This window comes from Dryas octopetala, chromosome 8 (genome assembly GCF_963921425.1).
Source record: "Dryas octopetala chromosome 8, drDryOcto1.1, whole genome shotgun sequence".
Taxonomy (NCBI): Eukaryota; Viridiplantae; Streptophyta; class Magnoliopsida; order Rosales; family Rosaceae; genus Dryas; species Dryas octopetala.
Window position 1 is genome coordinate 9,350,220 of NC_141373.1, and position 20,045 is coordinate 9,370,264.

A 20,045-nucleotide genomic window follows, 5' to 3' on the forward strand; every position below is an offset into this window, starting at 1 on the left:
GACCTTCCATTGTTTACTCCTACCTATACCATTACCATGGCAAATTGGCATCAGCCTAATAAGATATAACAAGACTGGAATTGCTCAAAAAGGTTGATGGCAAAAGAAAATGGAAACCAAGATTATGGTTAGAAACTTTTAAACAACCACTACGTCATAAGGGAATGGGTTAATAATGTATATCAACATTCTCTCACACATGTAGTCCCAAATTGCATGTGGAGAAATAAATATATACAAATAGTATAGGCGCAGCTCCACCTTGCAAATTAACAAATAAGAGGAGGATAGGGGTTGGAGGTTTCACATCCAGAACCTTAAACTAGAGTTTTGATACCATGTTAAACAATTGTCCTTCAAAAACTTAAGTTGTTAGGTAAATGTCAATTAACAAAACAAGTTTGAGTAACAATGGATGTTGAACAATGAAAGCAAAGATGAGGCCAGCAAGGTCCCCTGAAATTTCCGTCAATAAATTTATACAGACTAAATTACCTCCCACTGAAGTGAAAGACAAATCTGTGCATACTCTTGTCAATTGTCAAGCCACCAGCTGTCATGGAATGCAAAAATTACCATATCATATTTGCAATTTGGTGATGGAATGCAAGTTGTCCCTCTGATCGATGAAGTTGAGAGACAACTTCAAGCAAGCCCTACATGAGGGTCAGTGGCCATGAGCCCACTGTGGACCGACCCAGCTCCCTTTTAAGAAGAATAATAATATTTGGTGATAGAGACCCTGAATGATAATTAGGCAAAAATAAACAGTGATGAAGATGGTGTGACAGCAATTTAAAGCAGGCCAATTAAAGAGTGCAATTTGCCAGGAAAACAGGACAAATTTGCTTATCCATTCCTTCCATATTCAGTTTTGGTTAGAGTTGTTTTCATGTGCCTGCAGCGTACTCACATGTAACAATCATGTAGAGTCGAAATCCATACAGTTTTCAGCCTCCACAGAACCTTTACATTAATTATCTGAATTATCATTGCCAAATATCTAGGGGTAAAATTGTAAAATGCTGTTTGAAAATGTAATTAAGCAATGAAGAAAAATAAAAAGAGGCTTTTTATCACAAATGGTCCCTAAACTTTCACCTAAATATCAATTTGGTCCTTAAAGTGCATTTCACTCAATGTGGTTCTTCATCTTTACTACCGCACATCAATGTTGTCCTTCTGTTGAATTTCGTTCGAATTTCCATAAAAAATTGTCATGTGCATTGCACGTGAGCTTTTCCTCAGGGTCAAAATGGTCTTCATACGTCCCATAATCATCCAAAAAGACCTTAAAAATTCTTTAATTTCAAGTTTACACTTAAAAAAGATTAAAAAATAATAATTATAAAAAAAACAAAAGAAAAAAAAAATTGATCCCCAACCCTAGTCTTAACACACCTTCTCTGAGTGTGTTAAGACATTTTTACTCCTAAAAAAAGGTTTTGTGTTGTGTACATTATTATTTTTACGGCAATTCAAATGAAATTGAACGAAATGACAACATTGATATGCACGGGTAAATATGGAGAATCACATTAAGCGAAAATACACTTTAAAGACCAAAATTAATATTTTGGTCAAAGTTGAGGAACTATTTGTGATAAAAAGCCTAAAAAATAAGAAAAATGTTAATGGGTTCAAGTGTTATCATTTCATAAAGTGAGGGAAAGCAACTTGACAGTTTGTGGAGAATCGAAAGTATTTGCAGAAACATTGTGTAGCATTCCTACACAAGTGTTTGTGTGTGTAAATGTGTAATGAGTTATGACTAAAACACAACTTCAATTGTAAGGTTGGACTAATTTTGTGCACTGAGGTTCTTTCAATTAAGAAGGACCTAAAATAATAAAGGGTTCAAATTGTGGAATTACATTACAAAATAAATCCACATACGATCCTCAAGTTAAGTCCTTAACTTGGCATCTACATTCATTGAATTTGGGATGATTTTAAATATTGAAAGCGACCCTCATCTATGCAGTACTCAGAATTTTATTTCGTATTCAATCTGAAGGTGATGATGAATTAAGCAACATAAAAGTTGAAACGGCCTTTGCCAAAAAGATGCATGATACAAATGACCAGTGAGAAAGTTCAAGTGCATCTAATACAAAGCATGGATTATTCTGGACAAGATTGTCATGCACATATGAAACTACATCAACTACCCATTTAGGCGTCTACAAAAGAGAAGGGGATGCTCTCTAAGGCTTCCCATGCTTATTTTGTCTCAGCTGAATTCTTTGTACCCAAGTCAGAAAAAGAACTTATTAAGAGAGAATCTTTGGTACTCTCTCTCTCTCTCTCTCTCTCTCTCTCTCTCTCTCTCTCTCTCTCTCTCTCTCTCTCTCTCTCTCTCTCTCTCTCTCTCTCTAAATGCTCAATCGAAATTTTTGGGTACTCAGTACTCTCATTTGTTATATTTCAATGAAAAAATACATGTACTAATTTGGATTCTTGCAAGTAAACTAGCATACTACGTGCCTAAGTGTGTATGAAAAGTTTCACTCTTTCGAATAAGCATTTCGTTGCCAAAAGCATTAGGGGATGAAAAATATAATCACCAAGTTATCAAAGAAAACGCTGTCATCTATAGCAAATATATAACAAGAATGAGTGCTGTTCGTATGACTAATCATCTGGGCATAACGACAAGTCACATAAGGTTTAACGTTATGTCGTTTGGGCTTAGGCCTAAAGGATAGGCCCCTCCCAAGTTCCTGGGCTCCGAGTTCTTAGGCCCAAAGACTAAGCCCTTCTTGGGCTCCTGAGCTCCTAGCCCCCAACCTCTTAGGCTCCGGCCCCCTAGGCTCCGGCCACATAGGCTTTGGCCTCTTAGGTCCTGACCTCCTAGGTTCCAGCCTCTCAAACTCCAGCCTCCTAGGCCCCGACCCGTGTCATCTCATTCGGATCCACGAGACAGGTGACACGTGGCGCTCCTACATTGCGAGTCATTACAAGGGACACGTGTCATCACCGGATTGGTTGACACTCTTCCAAAAGTACTATAAAAGAGGTACTTTCTTGTCACAAAGGGGGACATTCAATCATTACTATATTATTCACTCACTCTGCTCACAGATTCTCTGAACACTAACTTGAGCGTCGGAGGAGCTTCGGCCGGTACCACACCGGTGCCCTTTCCGCTCACTTTTGTATACTTGCGCAGGGTGCATTGGATATTACTCTTTCTCCACTATTCACTAGTCGGACCCAGCTACCTGTTCCTACCCCACTTCGACGTGTCATCCACTCAGTGATGGGTCAACGGGCCCACGTGGTTTGACTCGACGTTGACTGCTTTACCATTTTTTAGCATCAACAAGTGCATTATGCATATCTTAGGACCAAATTTGTTATTAGGTAGTAAAAATTGTAACAGGCATACTGAAAGTTATTCAAGTAATAGGATCTCCCCTGGTAGACTTATTACGCGGAAGTACTAGGGTGGGACAATTCATGCATTTTGACTCATGTTTTTACTTTCTAGTTCGTCTCAAAAAATTCATAAATATGAATTTTGTGGGTAATTTTTGTCCATAAAACCAATTTGCCACTAATTTGCCTACAAACTTTCTCTTTGGCGAGGAAAGTACTCCTCCTATTGTATTGTTGGCATGAAAAATACAAGGATAAGCTAGCTTTCAAGTGTTGGGTTGCAGAAATTGTTGGGGGACCACTGAAGATTGCATACACCTTACTACCTCTTCTTCCTCTTGGAGTTAGAAATCAAGAGGCTCATCTTTACTTCACTTTCAAGCCATATATAATAGTGAGAAGGGGTGGACCTGGCCTCATCCATAGGAATGATCTCTTTTGATTCTCTTTGTTCCACTTGATGGTGAGAGATGATTTTTCCTTTCCTTTTCTTGGGTCCACTCCAACTTAATTTGTGTGAAAAAATTTCCTTGTAATCTTTGAGTGGTTTCTTTTGCCACCTTACACCCACATGGTGCAGTTCCAATCCAAGGAATAAAAGCTAAAACCTACAAAGATTCTCTTTTCTTTTTGCTGAGTGCAAATATTAGTGCAACTCTAAAAATTTGTTTGGAGCTAGTCAGAGCTCCTAAGTTTGTGTCTTTTTCCTGCTAAAAGGATCCAAAAAGGTTACCATACAACCCTAAAGATTTAACAACATTCCCCACCTTATGTTATGTGACTCCCCAATCTTTCAGCCTCGGTTCATTTCAAATCATAGTTTGACAGTTGCGATTTTGGTTGTTCCAGAGGGATTGGAAGGTGTAATTTATTTTCCAATAAAAAAAAACAATAAAGATTTGTGGATAATTTTGAAGTGGGGATTAAGAACAGAAATTGTGAACATTAATCAAACAAAGCTGGTGAAAGACAAATCTCCTTCATTTTTTAATTTTGGAACAAATTACCAATGGTGGGAGAGATTTTCTCTGATAAGAGCAGACCCAACAAAGTGTTTGTGGCATTGTAACCGAGCCCATTTTTGGGCCAGTGTGAATAGATTCATGCTTGTCATAATCCTCATATGGGCTTGAGGCTTCAACAATGTAAAGCCAGTGACCAACATAATATTGAGCTGAACATGAGTTGTAAGGGTAAGGTAAGCAGACTACTTATAGTGTGTTTTGAGGAGCCTTCTCTTCATTTCTCAAGATGTATGGTTATTTTATACCAAATGGCTTATTCCCACAATTTTCAAGTATGAATTTTGAAAGCAATTCCTCAAATACATCATATTATATAATAATGTGAAGCAGTTTTAACTCTTGTACAAAACAGGGTTGAAATTGGCAGACAAATTACACTTTTTATTATAAAAATTCATTCCACATTAATTCCTGCATGTTGGCAGGAATGTTTGCAAGAAATGATCAGCCAAAAGGCTCAAAACAAACAAGGGAAACTCCATTATGAGTACTTCTCCAGTACAAGGAACTAACAAGGTGGAAGGTTTGTAGGTGGAGGCAAGACAGAGTGATCTGAGTCTTTCCCATTTTCCACCACAAATGCCATCTTCAAACCCCAGCTAGTATGGAGCTCCAAATGACAGTGCATGAACCACACACCTTAAACATGATCAAATAACAATTTCAAAGATTAGTAACATATCTCAAAAACTAAGCTAATTTTAACATATCTCAAAGATTAGTAACATATCTCAAAGATAAATAGTTTTCTAAGCTAATTTTAAACAAAAAAATTAGTCTTGTTATTTGGTTATGTTGATGTGTTTACCTGGATTATCAGCCCTGAACCTTATGGCAGTCCAACCACCGGTGGGAACTCCAACTGTGTTTCTTTCAGGAGGATCCACCAAGTTAAACTTAGCCGGGTCCTTTTTGGGGTCGAAATTCCCAATTCCGGTCCCAACAATGAAGAAATTGTAACCATGAAGGTGGAATGGATGGGACTCCACGGTGAGAAGATTGGTGTCTTGTAGTACCAACTCCACTGTTGAATTGAAGGCAATCTTGCTAAGCCGAGTGCCTAGTTTGGTGCCAAGGTTGGCAGTGAGTGGTGCACCGGTGTAATTGAAAGGTGTTGGAGGTCGGTCTGGGAAATCTGTAGTAAATACCCCCTTGTTGTTGAAGTAATGAGCTTGAAGCAGACCAATTTGGGGCATAACAAATGTGATATTGTTTAAAGAAGCAGTGAGTTGTGTTCCATTCAGGCATGTTGTGCATTGGTTGATTCCCAAACCGATTGTGTAGAAAAGATGTCGATCAACTGTAAGAGGTACATTTGCTGGGAACTGCGGTGTGTTTAGACTTCTTATCTTGGCATTGAAGCTGAGTGCAAAAGCTGTGTCATTGAGTGCTGGAAGTTGGGAAAGGACAGGCTGCACGGAATTTGGGATGCCCTCATATTGTAGGATAGCAGTGGCTGTTTTGTTGTCTATGGAAATGGGTGCGTCCATGAAAGGCCTGGCAGCCATGAAATATCTGCTAGGCACTTGGGTGGCTTGAACCAGAACATTGGTGGTCTGGCCTGGTGCTATTAGTATTGCTTGAGTTGCAAAGGGTTTGGTATAGACTGCATCAACCTCTACAACTGTCAGGTTGTGACCAGCAATGGCGAAGAATAGCTCGTCATTGAGTGCAGCATTGATGATTCGTAACAGTTAGGTCTTGCCCTGCTCAACCTCTAATGCATAAGTATCTGCAATAGCAAAAACAAGAAATGAGAATGCAAAATCCCATTTTGTAGGTCCAAACAGAGGTTCCACATAAAATAAAAGGTGGTCTTAATATCTTAAGAGATTGATAAAAAAACTTCTTGCATCCAACAGGTGCATACGATGTTTCTCTCATGACAACTTGTCATGTGACAAGCGCATGAGAGGATCACTGAATATATCCGTTGTATGCCAGAATTTTTTCAAAGGTAACTATGGCTTACGTTTTTCAGAACATGGAAAGAGAGGCCCTGGCTTCCCATTAATGGTATGTGCATCGGACATATTCGGAGGCAATCCTAGTCTGTTCCCTTGTTTAACAACCTCTTCAACATCCTTATTCCACCATTCTCCTACACCATTTACAAGAAATATGACAATTAGTTTCAGCATTTTGAATATTTTGATATATAGAGTTCAATGTCTTATAGTACAAGGCAAAACTGAAAGGCACTGATGAGCTAAATTACTCAAACTCACCTAAGAGAATATTAGCTTCCCTGTAAGGCCGTGGAAAAGGAAAAGCAGTGCCTTGTTTGGGCATGATAACAATTGCTCCATAGACAGTGGCTCTTAGCCAGAAGATGTGTGCATGCCACCACAGTGTTCCTCTTTGCCCTGTTATGGTCATATTGTAGGTGTAAGTGTGTCCTGTCCTGATTGGACATTGTGTTATATAGGCAGGCCCATCTGCCCAACCATTGCGATATTGCTTTAGTCCGTGCCTGCAAAATCCAGCAAATGTTTCATTAATGTATCCCAATGTTCATATTTCATGCTGTCATAATGATATTTATATCCATTCTGATCATAGAAATGAATATCTTACCAATGAATTGACATGTTATATTGAGCATGGTTAGTAACATTAACAAGAAGTGTATCTCCTTCTCTAGCATAAATTGTAGGTCCAGGAAACATCCCATTTACTGTAACAATTGGCTTAGCATGGCACAACCTGCTGACATTCTTCACTTGAACCTGAAAATAAAATAAATGAATGAACATATAAATTATATGCAAAAACACTAGAGGGAATGCATATAAGCGTCATGCTGTCATGCTAGAGGGGCTATATTTTCTAACTACATTAACTCATCACATCATGTGTCAGTCGATGTGATTCGACCCACGTGTCACATTGTGGTAAGCTAATGTGGTTTCTCTAGCATTACTCATGCATCTAAGATTTGTCACTATGAACTGCTCACATCGAACTGGTACATCTTCAAAGCAGCTTTGGATGGAACAAAAAAGAACCCAACTAAACATAAGAAGAGAAGTACAGAACCCCAGCAGAAATTGTTCCCTTTTGTCATTTTTGCAGCCAATTGTTTGTATACAATGTCAAGTATGTATGTTGTGACATGAAAGGTCAAGGTCTATTGGTTTTATAGGGATGGAAAAAAGGTTTAAATTAAATCATCAGTTGTTAGATGGAGGTGGTGTTGTCAACATTAGGTAGAAATCCAGAGGATGCATACCAAAGCTTGGAAGCAAAAAACAAATAGTAGTAGCTGGAGAACTTAATCTTCCATTGTTTATTGTCTAAACAATACATACGAGTATAAAAACATGAGAGCTACGTGAAGCGAAAAAGTACAGCTCCTCACAACTTTATCGTTAAGGAAAAGGGTTAGCATTAATGGTATGTTCTCCTATTCACATATCCACTTTCTCTATCTTTAAGCTTCTGTTATTTATGTTAAAGGACTTGTTTGAAAGAAATAAAATTTCTTACTCCATGGTGTGGTGTTGGAGGAGTTGGTTTGGAGGTGTAGCTGTAAACCCGGCACCCGAGTTCGAGTCTCCAGTTCGACCCGGTGTGGATTGTCTGCATTTGACCGGCCTAAGAAAATAGTCTGGTGCGCGAAAACTAGTACAGTACACCTTTGGTTACACAAAAAAATAAATAAATAAAATGTCTACTTATGTTTTCTGTGTCAATATTGTAGGGTTCAACTCCCTATTTCAATCCCAAAAAATAATAGTGAGCAATTCATTTTTCTAAGATTTGGGATAGCTTAATATATGGTAAGCAAAACAAGAACCTTGCTTCTAAGATTTGGGATAGCTTGTTTGTTCTATTTCTGCTAGTTACTACTTATTGAGGAAAAACTTGCAAGGCCATCCACACAATTGGTACTTGATTTCAAACTGAAATATAGAGTAGTGCTACATGGACCTTCTTTTTTTGGTCGAAATGCTACATGGACCTTCAGTAATAGGTTAATTACACAACTGGTATACAAATGGGGTCCAAATAGTTTTATTCTTAGTTTAAAATAGATCTGGCAGACTCTAAAGCATTTCAAGCTAGTTTAAGCAGAGGAATCACAAAGCTTTTGCTTCCAAGGTTTGAAATAAGTCACTGAATTTCAAAATCCCAGGATCCAAGTCTTCTTAGTTTAAACAGTGTTGCAAAATTCAGGTCCACAGCTTCTTAGTAAAGCTGCCACTTGCCAAGAGAAAATATGATCTCTTCACTAAGAGAAAGAGTAGCCAATAATAAATTGCCACATGTGAATCTCTTTCGCTACTCTTGTCTCTTCAATGACTCTCCATTCCTCAGTTCTTCCATTCAATGACTCTCTCCAACTTGAGCAACCTCACACCTCTCCCATAACTCTGCCGTCCTTGCACTAAAAACCATTGCATCCCCACCTCAACCTCCATCAGTGCCTTGCATTGCAGTTGGAAAACACTCTTCACACTCAGAGAAAAACCTCTCATATCATCACTATACATCCACCCAACCCCACCTCATCGCATTTGACTTAACTCAGATGGCTTCTTCAAGCCGTAGGAGGGTGAGCAGGCTCTTCGAGAAGGAAACTTTTTAAGTGGAAAGCTTCATGATCTTTCTCATCTTCTAGAGGAGTATGGCCAGTAGAATTGACAATATATACTGAGGGAAAAGTTTCAGTTATAAAAAGGCTGGCCAGAATTTGCCAATTTTTACTCTTTAGACTATGGATACCTCTTAGTGTTTGGCTAAGAAGGGGACGATTCATGTTTACAAGTACGAATTTTTCATAAAATTTTTTTGGAGATTGATTATCCAAGCTAAAGATGGAGACTAATTGCATATAAAGCCTATAAAGTTATATAGAAGCTTATTATTCATCATTTGATGTTGTTTTCAGTTTATGTGATCCATCATAAACTAAAAACAACACCAAATGATCAATCATAATCTAACATGGGATTAGAGGCTTTATATGCTAACATGGGATTACTTACTACCAGAATCTGCTGACTCACATTGTTCCAACAAGTGAGATGAAGAAATCAAGCAATGAAGCAAGAACTTGGACAAAATTTAAACAATGAAATTAAGACCTTGTTTAATACCTGCAGTCTAGGTTATGCTATACATTCTGACCATTTCATCCACATAACTATTAATTGGGAACACCATATAGAATATTACAAGATAGTTCTATAAGAGATAGAATAATCTCAATTGAGCTGTTTTACAAATAATCTCTCACGGATTTATTGGCGCAGCGCTTTTTTCTTGGCCGGAACGAGTTTGACATAAGGAAATGCCAAATGATTCTAAAACCCCTCCAAGTTCCAACTACATACACAACCTATCTAGCAAGGTATTAATTGAAATTACACAACTTTCAGGACTGAACTGTTCTAAACATACATTGAGTTCCACTGGCTAGCTAGATCAATGACTCATCTCCAGCTTCTGCCAATTCAAAATACAGATATGTTTCAATTTTTACTAAATGCAGTGAAGTTCAAGGTTGCAATTATAAGAAGGGAGATAATACCTTTCCCTGGAACAATTATAACAGGAGCTGATTTACAGTTGCGGAAGCAATAATCACTCACACTTCCCTGTAGTACACTGAAAAAGAATCCCAGCAATTAATTTAAGAGACAGAGAGAGGGAGGAAGAAAAGATTCCAACATACAAACCGGCGTATACAATGCTCCTTCGACAGCCAACTCTTATGATCTTCTGATCAGCCACATGATCAGTGCATGAAATTAAGCTTCTCTCACAATAACTGGTCGCGTGATCAGTGCAATCATAAAGGTCTCTCTCACAATTCAGTTAGAAAAGCATACAAGGGGGGCATACTATGCTACTTTCACAGCCACGTACCCCTCCTGTACTTGATCCCATGACTTGTTATTGTGAGAGAGGTCTCTTCACGCACTTTAGAGAAGTGTTGTATACATACGTATGAATCTCTCGGGGTGTGAAGAGGGAGATACCTTTGAATGAAACCTCTGCCTCTGGTACCCATGACCACAGCTGCAGGCTTTATTCTTTCTGCTTCCTTGCAAATTACCTTACCTGGATCCCCTTCCACAATTCGGGCACTAGTCCTCACCTATTTCCATAAAGACTAACTATTCAAAATTTAAATATAAAAATATCCACACACAAAAATTAACCTGCAGTGGGTGATCAAGAATTTGTGTAGTTGTCAACATTATTTATATATAAAAACAGTTCATGCTATATTGGGGTTATACAGAATTATTCTAGCTGCTAGATTAAGCTTATGAATCAGAATGATACAAAGTGCAGGCCAAAAACAAAAAGGAACTAATTCAATGCTCAAATGATTGCTCAAAGTGCCAAGTTTATTTGAGAAATGGCAATGGCTAAAAGGTGTTCAAGGATGATGTCATGTGTGGGTTTGAAGCCCCAAATTAGATCATTCACCATTCACATATAAAAATTAGACATGGTTAACGTTTGGCAAAAAAGAAAAAAGTGAATAGACCGTGTGTGACAGGACCAATCCTGCGATTTTCTGGGTTCTGGAATGAAAACAAAAAACTGGAGCCTACATATCCACATTTCCACACGAGAAAAATCCCTTGTTTTTCTGAATTTTTATTTTTTTTTCTCCGATAATTGGAAGACATTGCATATGACACATACAAGGAATTTCCAATCATTTTAAATTAATAAACAACTCATGTACAAAGCAAAGAAAAATAAAAAAGAACTACTTCAGATGCCTTGACTCACCATGGCAACTTCAGATGCCTCAAGAGCAAGCTTCTGCATCAGCCCCTCGCTCGCCACATGAACAATCTCGTTCCTTACACCTACATACAAAAACAAGGCTTTTGCTTAAGATAGCCGTCCACACACAATGGCGCGGGTGGATTAAATGTGGGTCCTACATTAGAACCCACGTGCATATGTAACAAGGGTAAACTACATATTTAGTCCATGATATTTAGTCCCTAATTAGAGTTCAAAACCTGAGCTTCAATTTTTCTAGAAAATAAATTTGAAATTTGAAATTAGTTTTAGAGAGTCCATAAGATGGTCTTTTAATTCCCCAACAAAATGTTTCTAAAAACAAATGGATAATTTATCTTGAAATTGAAAATATGAATTTTGTTAAAATTATCTTAACATTACAAATGACATAAAACACAAAGTACTAAATTAACAAAAATTCAATGCACAGTAGTACGAAAATCAGAACTTAAGATAAAAATTGGTAAATTGTAATAAAATGTAAAGCAGAAGAAGTTGAAGAAAAAGATGAAGAAGCATGTAATTAAATTATTGAATGACTTAACTGGAAACTGCATGAATAAGATGGATGGTGTCAGCAAGCCTGCAAAGGTGAATAAGGGCCCAATTAAAAGCGTGCTTGCTGTTGGGCCCATGATCCACTGCTATCAGTATGTCGCGCCCTCGCCTTCTCTCCTGAGTCTCTCTTTCGAGCTCTGTGGTCGAAACCAGCTGCACATCTCTCCACCTGTAAACTTCCTCCTCCTCCTTCACTGTCTCCAATTGCATCATAAACCTCTGCGTTTCGAACAGAAGAAGAAAGGACTAAGAAATATGGGTTCCTAGTTTCAATTGTTGGTTTTGGATATTTGGCATGCGCTGCGGTTTTGATGCCAATTTTCCAGCCGCCAGGAGACTGCATGCGTGTCCATCTTTTCACTTTCCTTGTTTCTCTTTTCTTCTTCATTGGTCCAATTTCTTCTTGGCCCTCATGGGCACTGCTTGGTACTCAATTTTAAGTATCATTTTATACTCATTACCAATTACATAAATTTAGTGAATAATTATCACTAATTACATGAGTTTAGAATCCACTATAAGAGAGAAGATAATAAACTATATTATAAGTTCACGTAATTAGTGATGAACAAAATATTAGTACTCAAAATTGAGTACCCAACATTTTTTAATTACTTATTTATATAGAATATTGCTTGTATAGGTTCATAAGGACCTTAGTCTCAGTTTTACTTTTGAATTTAAAATTTCTCAAGAGTCCTTAAACAAAGTCGGTTTTGGTGACGAAATGTGTAGAGTACCAAATTTTATAAACGTCTTTTATATTTAATACTATATTAGACTCGTATAATATTAAAAGTGGTCAAGGCTCAATTCAAAATCTCATTAGTTTTCTTATCACATGAACACTATTGTAAGGACAATTTTGTCCAATCAAGTGCTACCCACCTTCCCACCCACTTTCCCGTCGTTTCATCTTCCTAAGGTGACATATTTAATCAAACATATCAAATTAAAAGACTTCATAGAAATAAAGAGGAAGAAAGAAAGATTTGATCAACTTGGAACCACAGAAAAAGCAATGACCAAATTTAATAGACGTTCATCAAGTTTTGAAATTAGTGTATCATTTGGTACTTAATGAAAACAAGAATCAAATTTGAAGGACTTAAGACCATTGGTGCATTAACTCTATTTACTCTAATTTATGTATTCAAAGTTATGGTCGACAAAGTAAATTTTTAGAGTTATGAACTTAATGGTACAAATTTATTGAAAGAATAAAATTACGAAATTTCATATATTTGGGTGGATATAGGTCATAAATGAATTTCAATTTGGATATAGGTCATAAATGAATTTCAATTTGGATATAGGTCGACCTAATCTGAATCCAATCCGTGTAGTAGAAGCCTATTAATAGGGAGTTTACTTCACAGTAAGGAAAATTACACTCACCAAATTTAACAAATTAACAAAACATTATGGTTAACCTTAAAACCTTGTATAGATGAAAGAATGATTGTAGATTTTACTCTGTTACCCAAAAAGTAAGAAATCACAAGACAATGAGAGTAATCTCTATTTTAGCCTCCTTTAAAAGAAAAGATGTTTGGGTCCTCAAGCTAACTGATGTGGGCCAATACAATAATGTTATGTATTATTGACCAAAAAAATAATGTTATGTACTGTTTTTAAAGTTTTGTTTAAACAAGTTACCAAACACTATTCTTTTGTTATCTACACAACCAAACATCAGATTTTTCTTTAGTTTTTTTACTTTTTGTTTTTGCTAAAAAAACATTAAAAAACTATTGCTCAACCTCTCCCCAGATTCGTAATTACCCAGAAAAAAACCCAAAAATAAAACAAAAAGAAAGCCACAGAAAGTAAGCAAGTTTGATGTCACAGGCAACTAAAAAAAATAAAATAAGAAAATTAAAAAAAAATGGATGAAGAAAAGGGTGCTCAGAAAGATTTTTGAATGGATGAGAAAGTTTGTCATCATATCAATATCAGATTAACGAGATTTTAAATTCTCATCATCATCGCACCTATCTCCAGCAAACATAAAACAAAACTACATAAATACAGAAACACAAAGATTACGACATCAGGTAATCGAGTTTGGCGCTGTGAAATGAGAAAAGGTCAGGTACTCAGGTTGGAGGAGACGAACAAGCAGATGTGTAATCTTGAAGGCCTAGGGTTTCCATCGTTTACTGTTATTTATAGCCAGGAGAAAAACTGGGATGGCGTTCCTACCCATTTCTTTTGGGCCTAATTTCTTTATGGACCATGTTAAGCTGGGCTTCATGTACCCAACTAAGCCCAATATTCAATCCACATTTCTCATCCATGGCCTGCCAACTGACTTATCTCTCTTCCAGTCCAAATATTTGGCCCGACTCTCTCTTCCAGTCAAGAAATTATCGTGTATAACCGTAATACAGTCATGTGGTATTATTAGTTCACGTGTTATAATATGGATGAATTTTATTAATATCATAACCTAAAAATATAAATATGTCGTTCACTTATATTATAACTTGTAAATTAGTTACACTGTGGCCATGTTTCGACTATTCAGAATAATTTTTCCTTTCAGTCACCTATGTCCCTCTATGTTTTGCTTCACACTAGCAATGCCAATATCTCTCAGGTCATCTCACAAACAATTATTATTATTATGTTTTTTTTTTTTGCGCTACACTAATTTAGAAACACCTTCAATTTGAATGTGTTCCCAACTCCCAACCTTGTCACACTGCTCATTCAAGTCCATCTCTTGTGGGAAGGAATAGTCGTATAGTTTATGAGTTATATACACTTACACCATTTGAGATTTATCTTATTTTCATATACACCCTTTGGGATTTCAAAAATTACACATGCACCCTCTGAAGTTTTAAAACTGTTGCACATAACTCCCTACAGTAAGACGAAAAATGATGAGAATGTTGCAAAAAGGCATGCTAAGGAAATGTAATAGCCTAATAAGATTACTCAAGGTGTAAGATCCAACCTCAATACAAAAACTTTCTTCTTTGTTTATTTATTGTTTTCTCTTAATGTCCATTGATTTTAACTACTAAATTTCAATAATTTTTTAGTTTAGGTACCAAAATTAAATAGCATTTTAGATTAGGTACTAGTTGAAAAGTCAAACAAATTAATAAAGTAAAAAGTAGTAGAATTTACAAATATTATATCACATGCCACTACAATAAAAAAAATAATGTTACATCACAAATATTACATTAATTTATACTATATTATATTAAAAACAAATCAATACAATTACAACTTAACTGTGATTGTCTTGGTAAATTGAAAGAGACAAATCACACCACTATACTATATATTATTTTGAGTAAAAGTATTGTTTTGACCTCTATTTATACTATATTGTAGTATAATTTCTCTAAAAAAAATTCAATTAAGTCACAACTTAACTGTAACTGTCTCACAACTTAGATGTGACTGTCGTTCAGTCACAACTAAATTTGAAGTTGTGAGTGTCGTACAGTCACAACTAAATGTGAAGTTGAGACTACATTAGCAAATTTTCAAGATAATATAAAAGTTTCAAGGGCAATTTTGTCAAAACCTTATAAATTTTAATTAACACACATCATATGTGGGCTAAATGATAAAAATGTCAAATGAAAAATGCTCAATCAAATGAGCCAACATATTTGTGACCTAATCTAAAAAACTACATTTAAATTTGGTAGTTCAATTGAAATATTATATGATCTTTATGCTATACCAAAAAATTATTGGAATTTGGTATTTAATCCTAATTTTCTATTTCTCTTAAAAAGGGTTTATATGCAACAATTTTAAAATCTCAAAAGATGTAAATGTAAATAACTCTATAGTCAATATCATTCCAATTTTAGAGTTTTTCATTTCCTAAAAAGAAACATTCCAATTAATTTTAGATTTGTTATTTTCCCGCCAATTCTCTTCACAATTGTCCATCTTGTAAACAAGGATTTAAATTATCTACTTTCTTTGTTTTACATGTTTCAAATTCTAATTGTGGGATCTAAATCTAAGGATTTATGTAACTTCACCCACACTTAAAAAATGTTACAAATTTGTTTCATATTTTACTTTAACCTATGATAATAAGTACATAGCTAAAATTCAAAGTATAAAAGACCAAGCAGAGAATCCTGATTTGGGAGGTCGTAGGTCTTACAATAATAAAGAGTGAGGTAAACAATATATCATGACTTGGTTCTGCTTTTCCAAAAGCAGCGCCCTCTTTCTTAGTTTTTTTTTGCTTTACATAATTAAGGTCTTATAAATTACTTTTGAATAATAATTAAAAAATTTCTTGTGATTTTTTCTAAAATTTTAAGGACAAAATTATGCATGACACAGTGAGAAATACATAAGGTCTCAAATTTTCATGTGCAGTGCAATATATTGCAGCGGATGTAGTAACCCACCAAGTAGAATTACAATGGTGTTTTTGAGTTATTATAGGCTATTTGGGTGAGAAATACTGTATGTTTTAATATAATTTAAGGGACTTATGGTATAGGATTTAGAATTTAGAATTTGTATTAGTACAAAAGCTTAGAGATAGTAGAGCTAGTGTAATAGTTGTTGGTGTGAGTCAACTCAAGTTATTATTGTGTAATTATTATGATTAATTAGGCTGTTTATTAATTCCTATATTTTAGCTATAGGCTCATGTATATAAACCACACTTTGTGGTCTTAATCAAAGAAGCAAATATGATATTGAAACCCTAAACCTAAAACCTTCTCTGTACATGGTATCAGAGCATGGTTCTCTATCCTACTGGTTTTTTTTTTTTGAAGAGTTTTTCTAGAAAAATTCTACTGTTCACTGGCATTCTCTCAGGTTTGTGGTTAAGTGCATTCACCAAAACCTTTGGATTCTGACTTTGAAAGCTGGTATGTCCTCTGCTATTTGACTTCGGCAGCAACGCCGCCGAACGCCTGCCACCGTCGCTCGCGGCACACCCTCTGCTGCTGCTCCACGTCGGCCTTGTTGCTCGCGTCCATCATCAGCAGCGCCGACACTATCTCTATCTGCCTGCGCGCCTCCGTCACACATCGACCAGCAGCGACGTCTGCCTACGCGCCTCCGCCACACATCGACCAGCAGCGACGCTGTCGCCTGCCCCGTCGCTCACATCAACCATCAGCGAGTCGTAGCTCCGCCTCTGCCTGTGCGGCTCCACTTTCCGTCGACTAGCCTGTGCGATGCCGACCCGACCCGTCGCTTGTAGGGGCACTGTTTTTCTGTGTTGCTTTGTACTGTAGCAATGCACTGTTTTTCTTGGCTGTTTGCTGTTTTTTGTGTGTGTTTTATCAATCATCATGTCTCAAACACCACCCTCTAATCCTGGAGGCTCGAACGGGAATAAGAACAAAGATGTGGTTAACTCAAAACTGTCGTTGCCTGCTCTCCCTCCATTAAGCTCCGAGATGATCTGTTGTTCTTTGGTAGTAGTAGTGAGTAAGGATCAGAACAGACTACTAATCGTCCAGTGTCTGAGTCTAGTAGTGAGGAAGGATCAGAACAGACTACTGATCGTCCAGTGTCTGAGTCTAGTAGTGAGAAAGGATCAGAACAGACTACTGATCGTCCAATGTCTGAGTTTGAGGATGAGACTGAGACAGCAGAATTTACTGAGAATAATACTGAGGATATGGTGGAACAAGAACCCACGAATTATGAGTCTGAGGAATCACCACTCCATGATAGTACCGCCATCTTTCCTACTCCATTGAATCAATCTTCTTCGTCCATTGAGGTAACCAACAATACTCTTCATTCACATTCTGGTTCATATCTTGATTCTCATGCTTCTAAATTTACACTTACTCCTCGGTCTAACCGAGGACAACCACCAGCTAAATATGAGCCAGATCCAAATGCCAAAGTTAGGTACTCAATTAATAATCATGTGTCATCTGTTAGGCTTTCAAAGTCATATGAATCGTATGTTCTGCAATTATCTTCTGTTTCTATTCCTAGTAGATTGCAGGATGCTCTTACAGATTCTAGATGGACCAAAGCTATGGCTGAAGAAATGACGGCATTACAGAAGAATTCAACCTGGGAATTGGTTTCTCTACCTAAAGGGAAGAAGACAGTGGGATGCAGATGGGTGTTTGTAGTCAAACACAAAGCTGATGGGTCAGTTGAAAGGTATAAGGCAAGGTTGGTAGCAAAGGGTTATACACAGTCCTATGGCATAGACTACTTTGAGACGTTTGCTCCAGTGGCCAAGTTAAACACAGTACAGGTTCTGTTGTCTTTAGCTGCTAACAAAGATTGGCCACTTCTTCAGTTTGATGTAAAGAATGTCTTTCTCCATGGTGATTTGACTGAAGAAGTATACATGGATCCTCCTCCAGGTATACCAAAGTTTGATAATACAAGATTGGTATGTAGACTGAAAAAGTCTTTATATGGTCTTAAACAATCTCCGAGAGCCTGGTTTGGGAGATTCACCCGTGCAATGAAGAACTATGGTTATCGGCAGAGTAATTTTGATCATACTTTGTTCCTAAAGAAAAGGGGGAAGAAGATTACTGCTCTTATCATTTACGTTGATGATATGATTCTGACTGGAGATGATTATGAGGAAATCTCTAGTTTGCAGAGGTACTTGTCTCAAGAGTTTGAAATGAAGCAGCTGGGGGACTTGAAGTTCTTTCTTGGGATAGAAGTGGCTCGGTCTAAACATGGCATATTTCTATCTCAAAGGAAATATGTTTTAGACTTGTTATCTGAAACTGGTATGCTTGGGTGTAAGCCAGCTGTCACTTCTATGGAACAAAACCATAGACTTTTTGAGTGTTTGGAGACCTTGCCTGCAAATAAAGGGCGATATTAGAGGCTTGTTGGAAGATTGATATATCCGTCTCACACTAGACCTGACATTGCTTATGTCGTTAGTGTAGTAAGCCAGTTTATGCAAGCCCCGTGTAAACCCCATATGGATGCTGTGGAGCGAATTTTGCAGTATTTGAAATCTGCACCTGGTAAAGGATTGTTGTTTGCTAATCATGGTCATGTGAATGTTGAAGGGTTTTCTGATGCAGACTGGGGTGGTTCAGCAGATGATAGAAGGTCTACCTCAGGCTATTTTACCTTTGTAGGGGGAATTTGGTGACTTGGAGGAGTAAGAAGCAATCAGTGGTATCTAGATCAAGTGCAGAGGCTGAATACAGAGGTATGGCACTCGGAGTAGTCGAACTTTTATGGTTGAGACATCTATTGACCGATTTAGGGTGTCCACCTACCAAACTCATGGACTTGTTTTGTGATAACAAATCTGCTATTGATATAAAACATAATCATGTTCAGCATGACAGAACAAAACACATTGAGATTGATCGACACTTCATCAAAGAGAAACTTGAAGCTAAGATTATTAACTTTTCATTTGTGAAGTCCGAAGATCAACTTGCAGATGTGTTGACTAAAGCCGTAGCAAATAGGGTGTTTTTAGACTCACTAGACAAGTTGGGACTCACTAGACAAGTTGGGCATGTGCATTGTGCGATATATATGCACCAACTTGAGGGAAAGTGTTAGTGTGAGTCAACTCAAGTTATTATTGTGTAATTATTATGATTAATTAGGCTGTTTATTAATTCCTGTATTCTAGCTATAGGCCCATGTATATAAACCACACTTTGTGGTCTTAATCAAAGAAGCAAATATGATATTGAAACCCTAAACCTAAAACCTTCTCTGTACAATAGCAACATTGAGAGACGTGGCCAAACTGGAACCCCGACCACAGAATGAAGGCTGAAAGAGTCATAGACTCATAGTCATCATCACCATGAGGCCACTTGTGTCTTTCGGTGCAGACATCAAACTTCAAAATGGACATTCTTATGGGCATGTGTGGTCTCATCCTAGCCAATCAATAGTAATAATACTATACAGCAATCACTAGCCAATCCCTTGATCTGGAACCAAGCATAATACCTAACCACAATGCGTGGTAATGAAGAAATCAAAGATATTTAACTTGGGCTTTAATTTAGTCACATATTGTGATCGACTTTAGTGTTGGCTAGTAATAGATGCGCAACAACTGTCAACGAACAAAGATGGAGGAGGGGTATGGCTGCTACAGTGATACTGTTGAAGAAAAATGGCTGGATTGGAGCATTGGTGTAATCACACATCAGAAAAAGTAAAGAGCGATCATCAATTGGTATATAAGAAATTAGACCATGTACACATTATAAACTCTCGTATCCAAATACGAGTCATTAACATGTGATCTGCAAAGAATTCTGTAGGCAATTCTATATGCACTTTTAATACATAAAGTGTGTCATCTTATAC

The 20,045-nt window shown here is 37.0% G+C and overlaps 3 protein-coding genes and 1 non-coding gene across 4 annotated transcripts; all 4 read right to left on the bottom strand.

Annotated features, from left to right (window-relative positions):
• Window positions 1–4,914: 4,914 nt before the first annotated feature.
• Window positions 4,915–5,929, bottom strand: LOC147276969 (laccase-11-like). The gene is made up of 2 exons (XM_086255430.1): window positions 5,215–5,929; window positions 4,915–5,045 (listed from the first exon to the last, which is right to left on the bottom strand). Exons 1-2 carry the CDS (start codon window positions 5,912–5,914, stop codon window positions 4,915–4,917), a joined length of 831 nt encoding a protein of 276 aa, XP_086111556.1. The 5' UTR covers window positions 5,915–5,929.
• A 171-nt stretch (window positions 5,930–6,100) lies between these two features.
• On the bottom strand, window positions 6,101–7,473 carry LOC147276970 (laccase-11-like). The gene is made up of 5 exons (XM_086255587.1): window positions 7,366–7,473; window positions 6,984–7,135; window positions 6,635–6,879; window positions 6,379–6,507; window positions 6,101–6,138 (listed from the first exon to the last, which is right to left on the bottom strand). The coding sequence occupies exons 1-5, from the start codon at window positions 7,471–7,473 to the stop codon at window positions 6,101–6,103; spliced, it is 672 nt and encodes a 223-aa protein (XP_086111713.1).
• Window positions 7,474–9,495: 2,022 nt separating this feature from the next.
• Window positions 9,496–12,117, bottom strand: RD2 (Adenine nucleotide alpha hydrolases-like superfamily protein). Its single transcript, XM_086254752.1, has 5 exons — window positions 11,729–12,117; window positions 11,163–11,242; window positions 10,394–10,512; window positions 9,943–10,019; window positions 9,496–9,857 (listed from the first exon to the last, which is right to left on the bottom strand). Exons 1-5 carry the CDS (start codon window positions 11,952–11,954, stop codon window positions 9,832–9,834), a joined length of 528 nt encoding a protein of 175 aa, XP_086110878.1. The 5' UTR covers window positions 11,955–12,117; the 3' UTR covers window positions 9,496–9,831.
• Window positions 12,118–13,647: 1,530 nt separating this feature from the next.
• LOC147276972 (small nucleolar RNA U30) lies at window positions 13,648–13,734 on the bottom strand. The gene has a single exon (XR_015124115.1). It is a non-coding gene; the product is annotated as a small nucleolar RNA U30 (small nucleolar RNA).
• Between the last annotated feature and the right edge of the window lie 6,311 nt (window positions 13,735–20,045).

What these genes read in the sequence shown, in the direction of transcription:
- LOC147276969 (XM_086255430.1), bottom strand. Translation starts at nt 5,914, where the DNA reads ATGGCTGCCAGGCCTTTCATGGACGCACCCATTTCCATAGACAACAAA. An exon ending in GTTCAGGGCTGATAATCCAG is followed by an intron (nt 5,046 to 5,214) that starts GTAAACACATCA and finishes ATCATGTTTAAG; the next exon opens with GTGTGTGGTTCATGCACTGT.
- LOC147276970 (XM_086255587.1), bottom strand. Translation starts at nt 7,473, where the DNA reads ATGACAAAAGGGAACAATTTCTGCTGGGGTTCTGTACTTCTCTTCTTA. An exon ending in TATAACATGTCAATTCATTG is followed by an intron (nt 6,880 to 6,983) that starts GTAAGATATTCA and finishes TGGATTTTGCAG; the next exon opens with GCACGGACTAAAGCAATATC. An exon ending in GGAAGCTAATATTCTCTTAG is followed by an intron (nt 6,508 to 6,634) that starts GTGAGTTTGAGT and finishes TAAATGGTGTAG; the next exon opens with GAGAATGGTGGAATAAGGAT.
- RD2 (XM_086254752.1), bottom strand. Translation starts at nt 11,954, where the DNA reads ATGATGCAATTGGAGACAGTGAAGGAGGAGGAGGAAGTTTACAGGTGG. An exon ending in TCTTATTCATGCAGTTTCCA is followed by an intron (nt 11,243 to 11,728) that starts GTTAAGTCATTC and finishes TTTTGTATGTAG; the next exon opens with GTGTAAGGAACGAGATTGTT. An exon ending in AGGCATCTGAAGTTGCCATG is followed by an intron (nt 10,513 to 11,162) that starts GTGAGTCAAGGC and finishes TTATGGAAATAG; the next exon opens with GTGAGGACTAGTGCCCGAAT.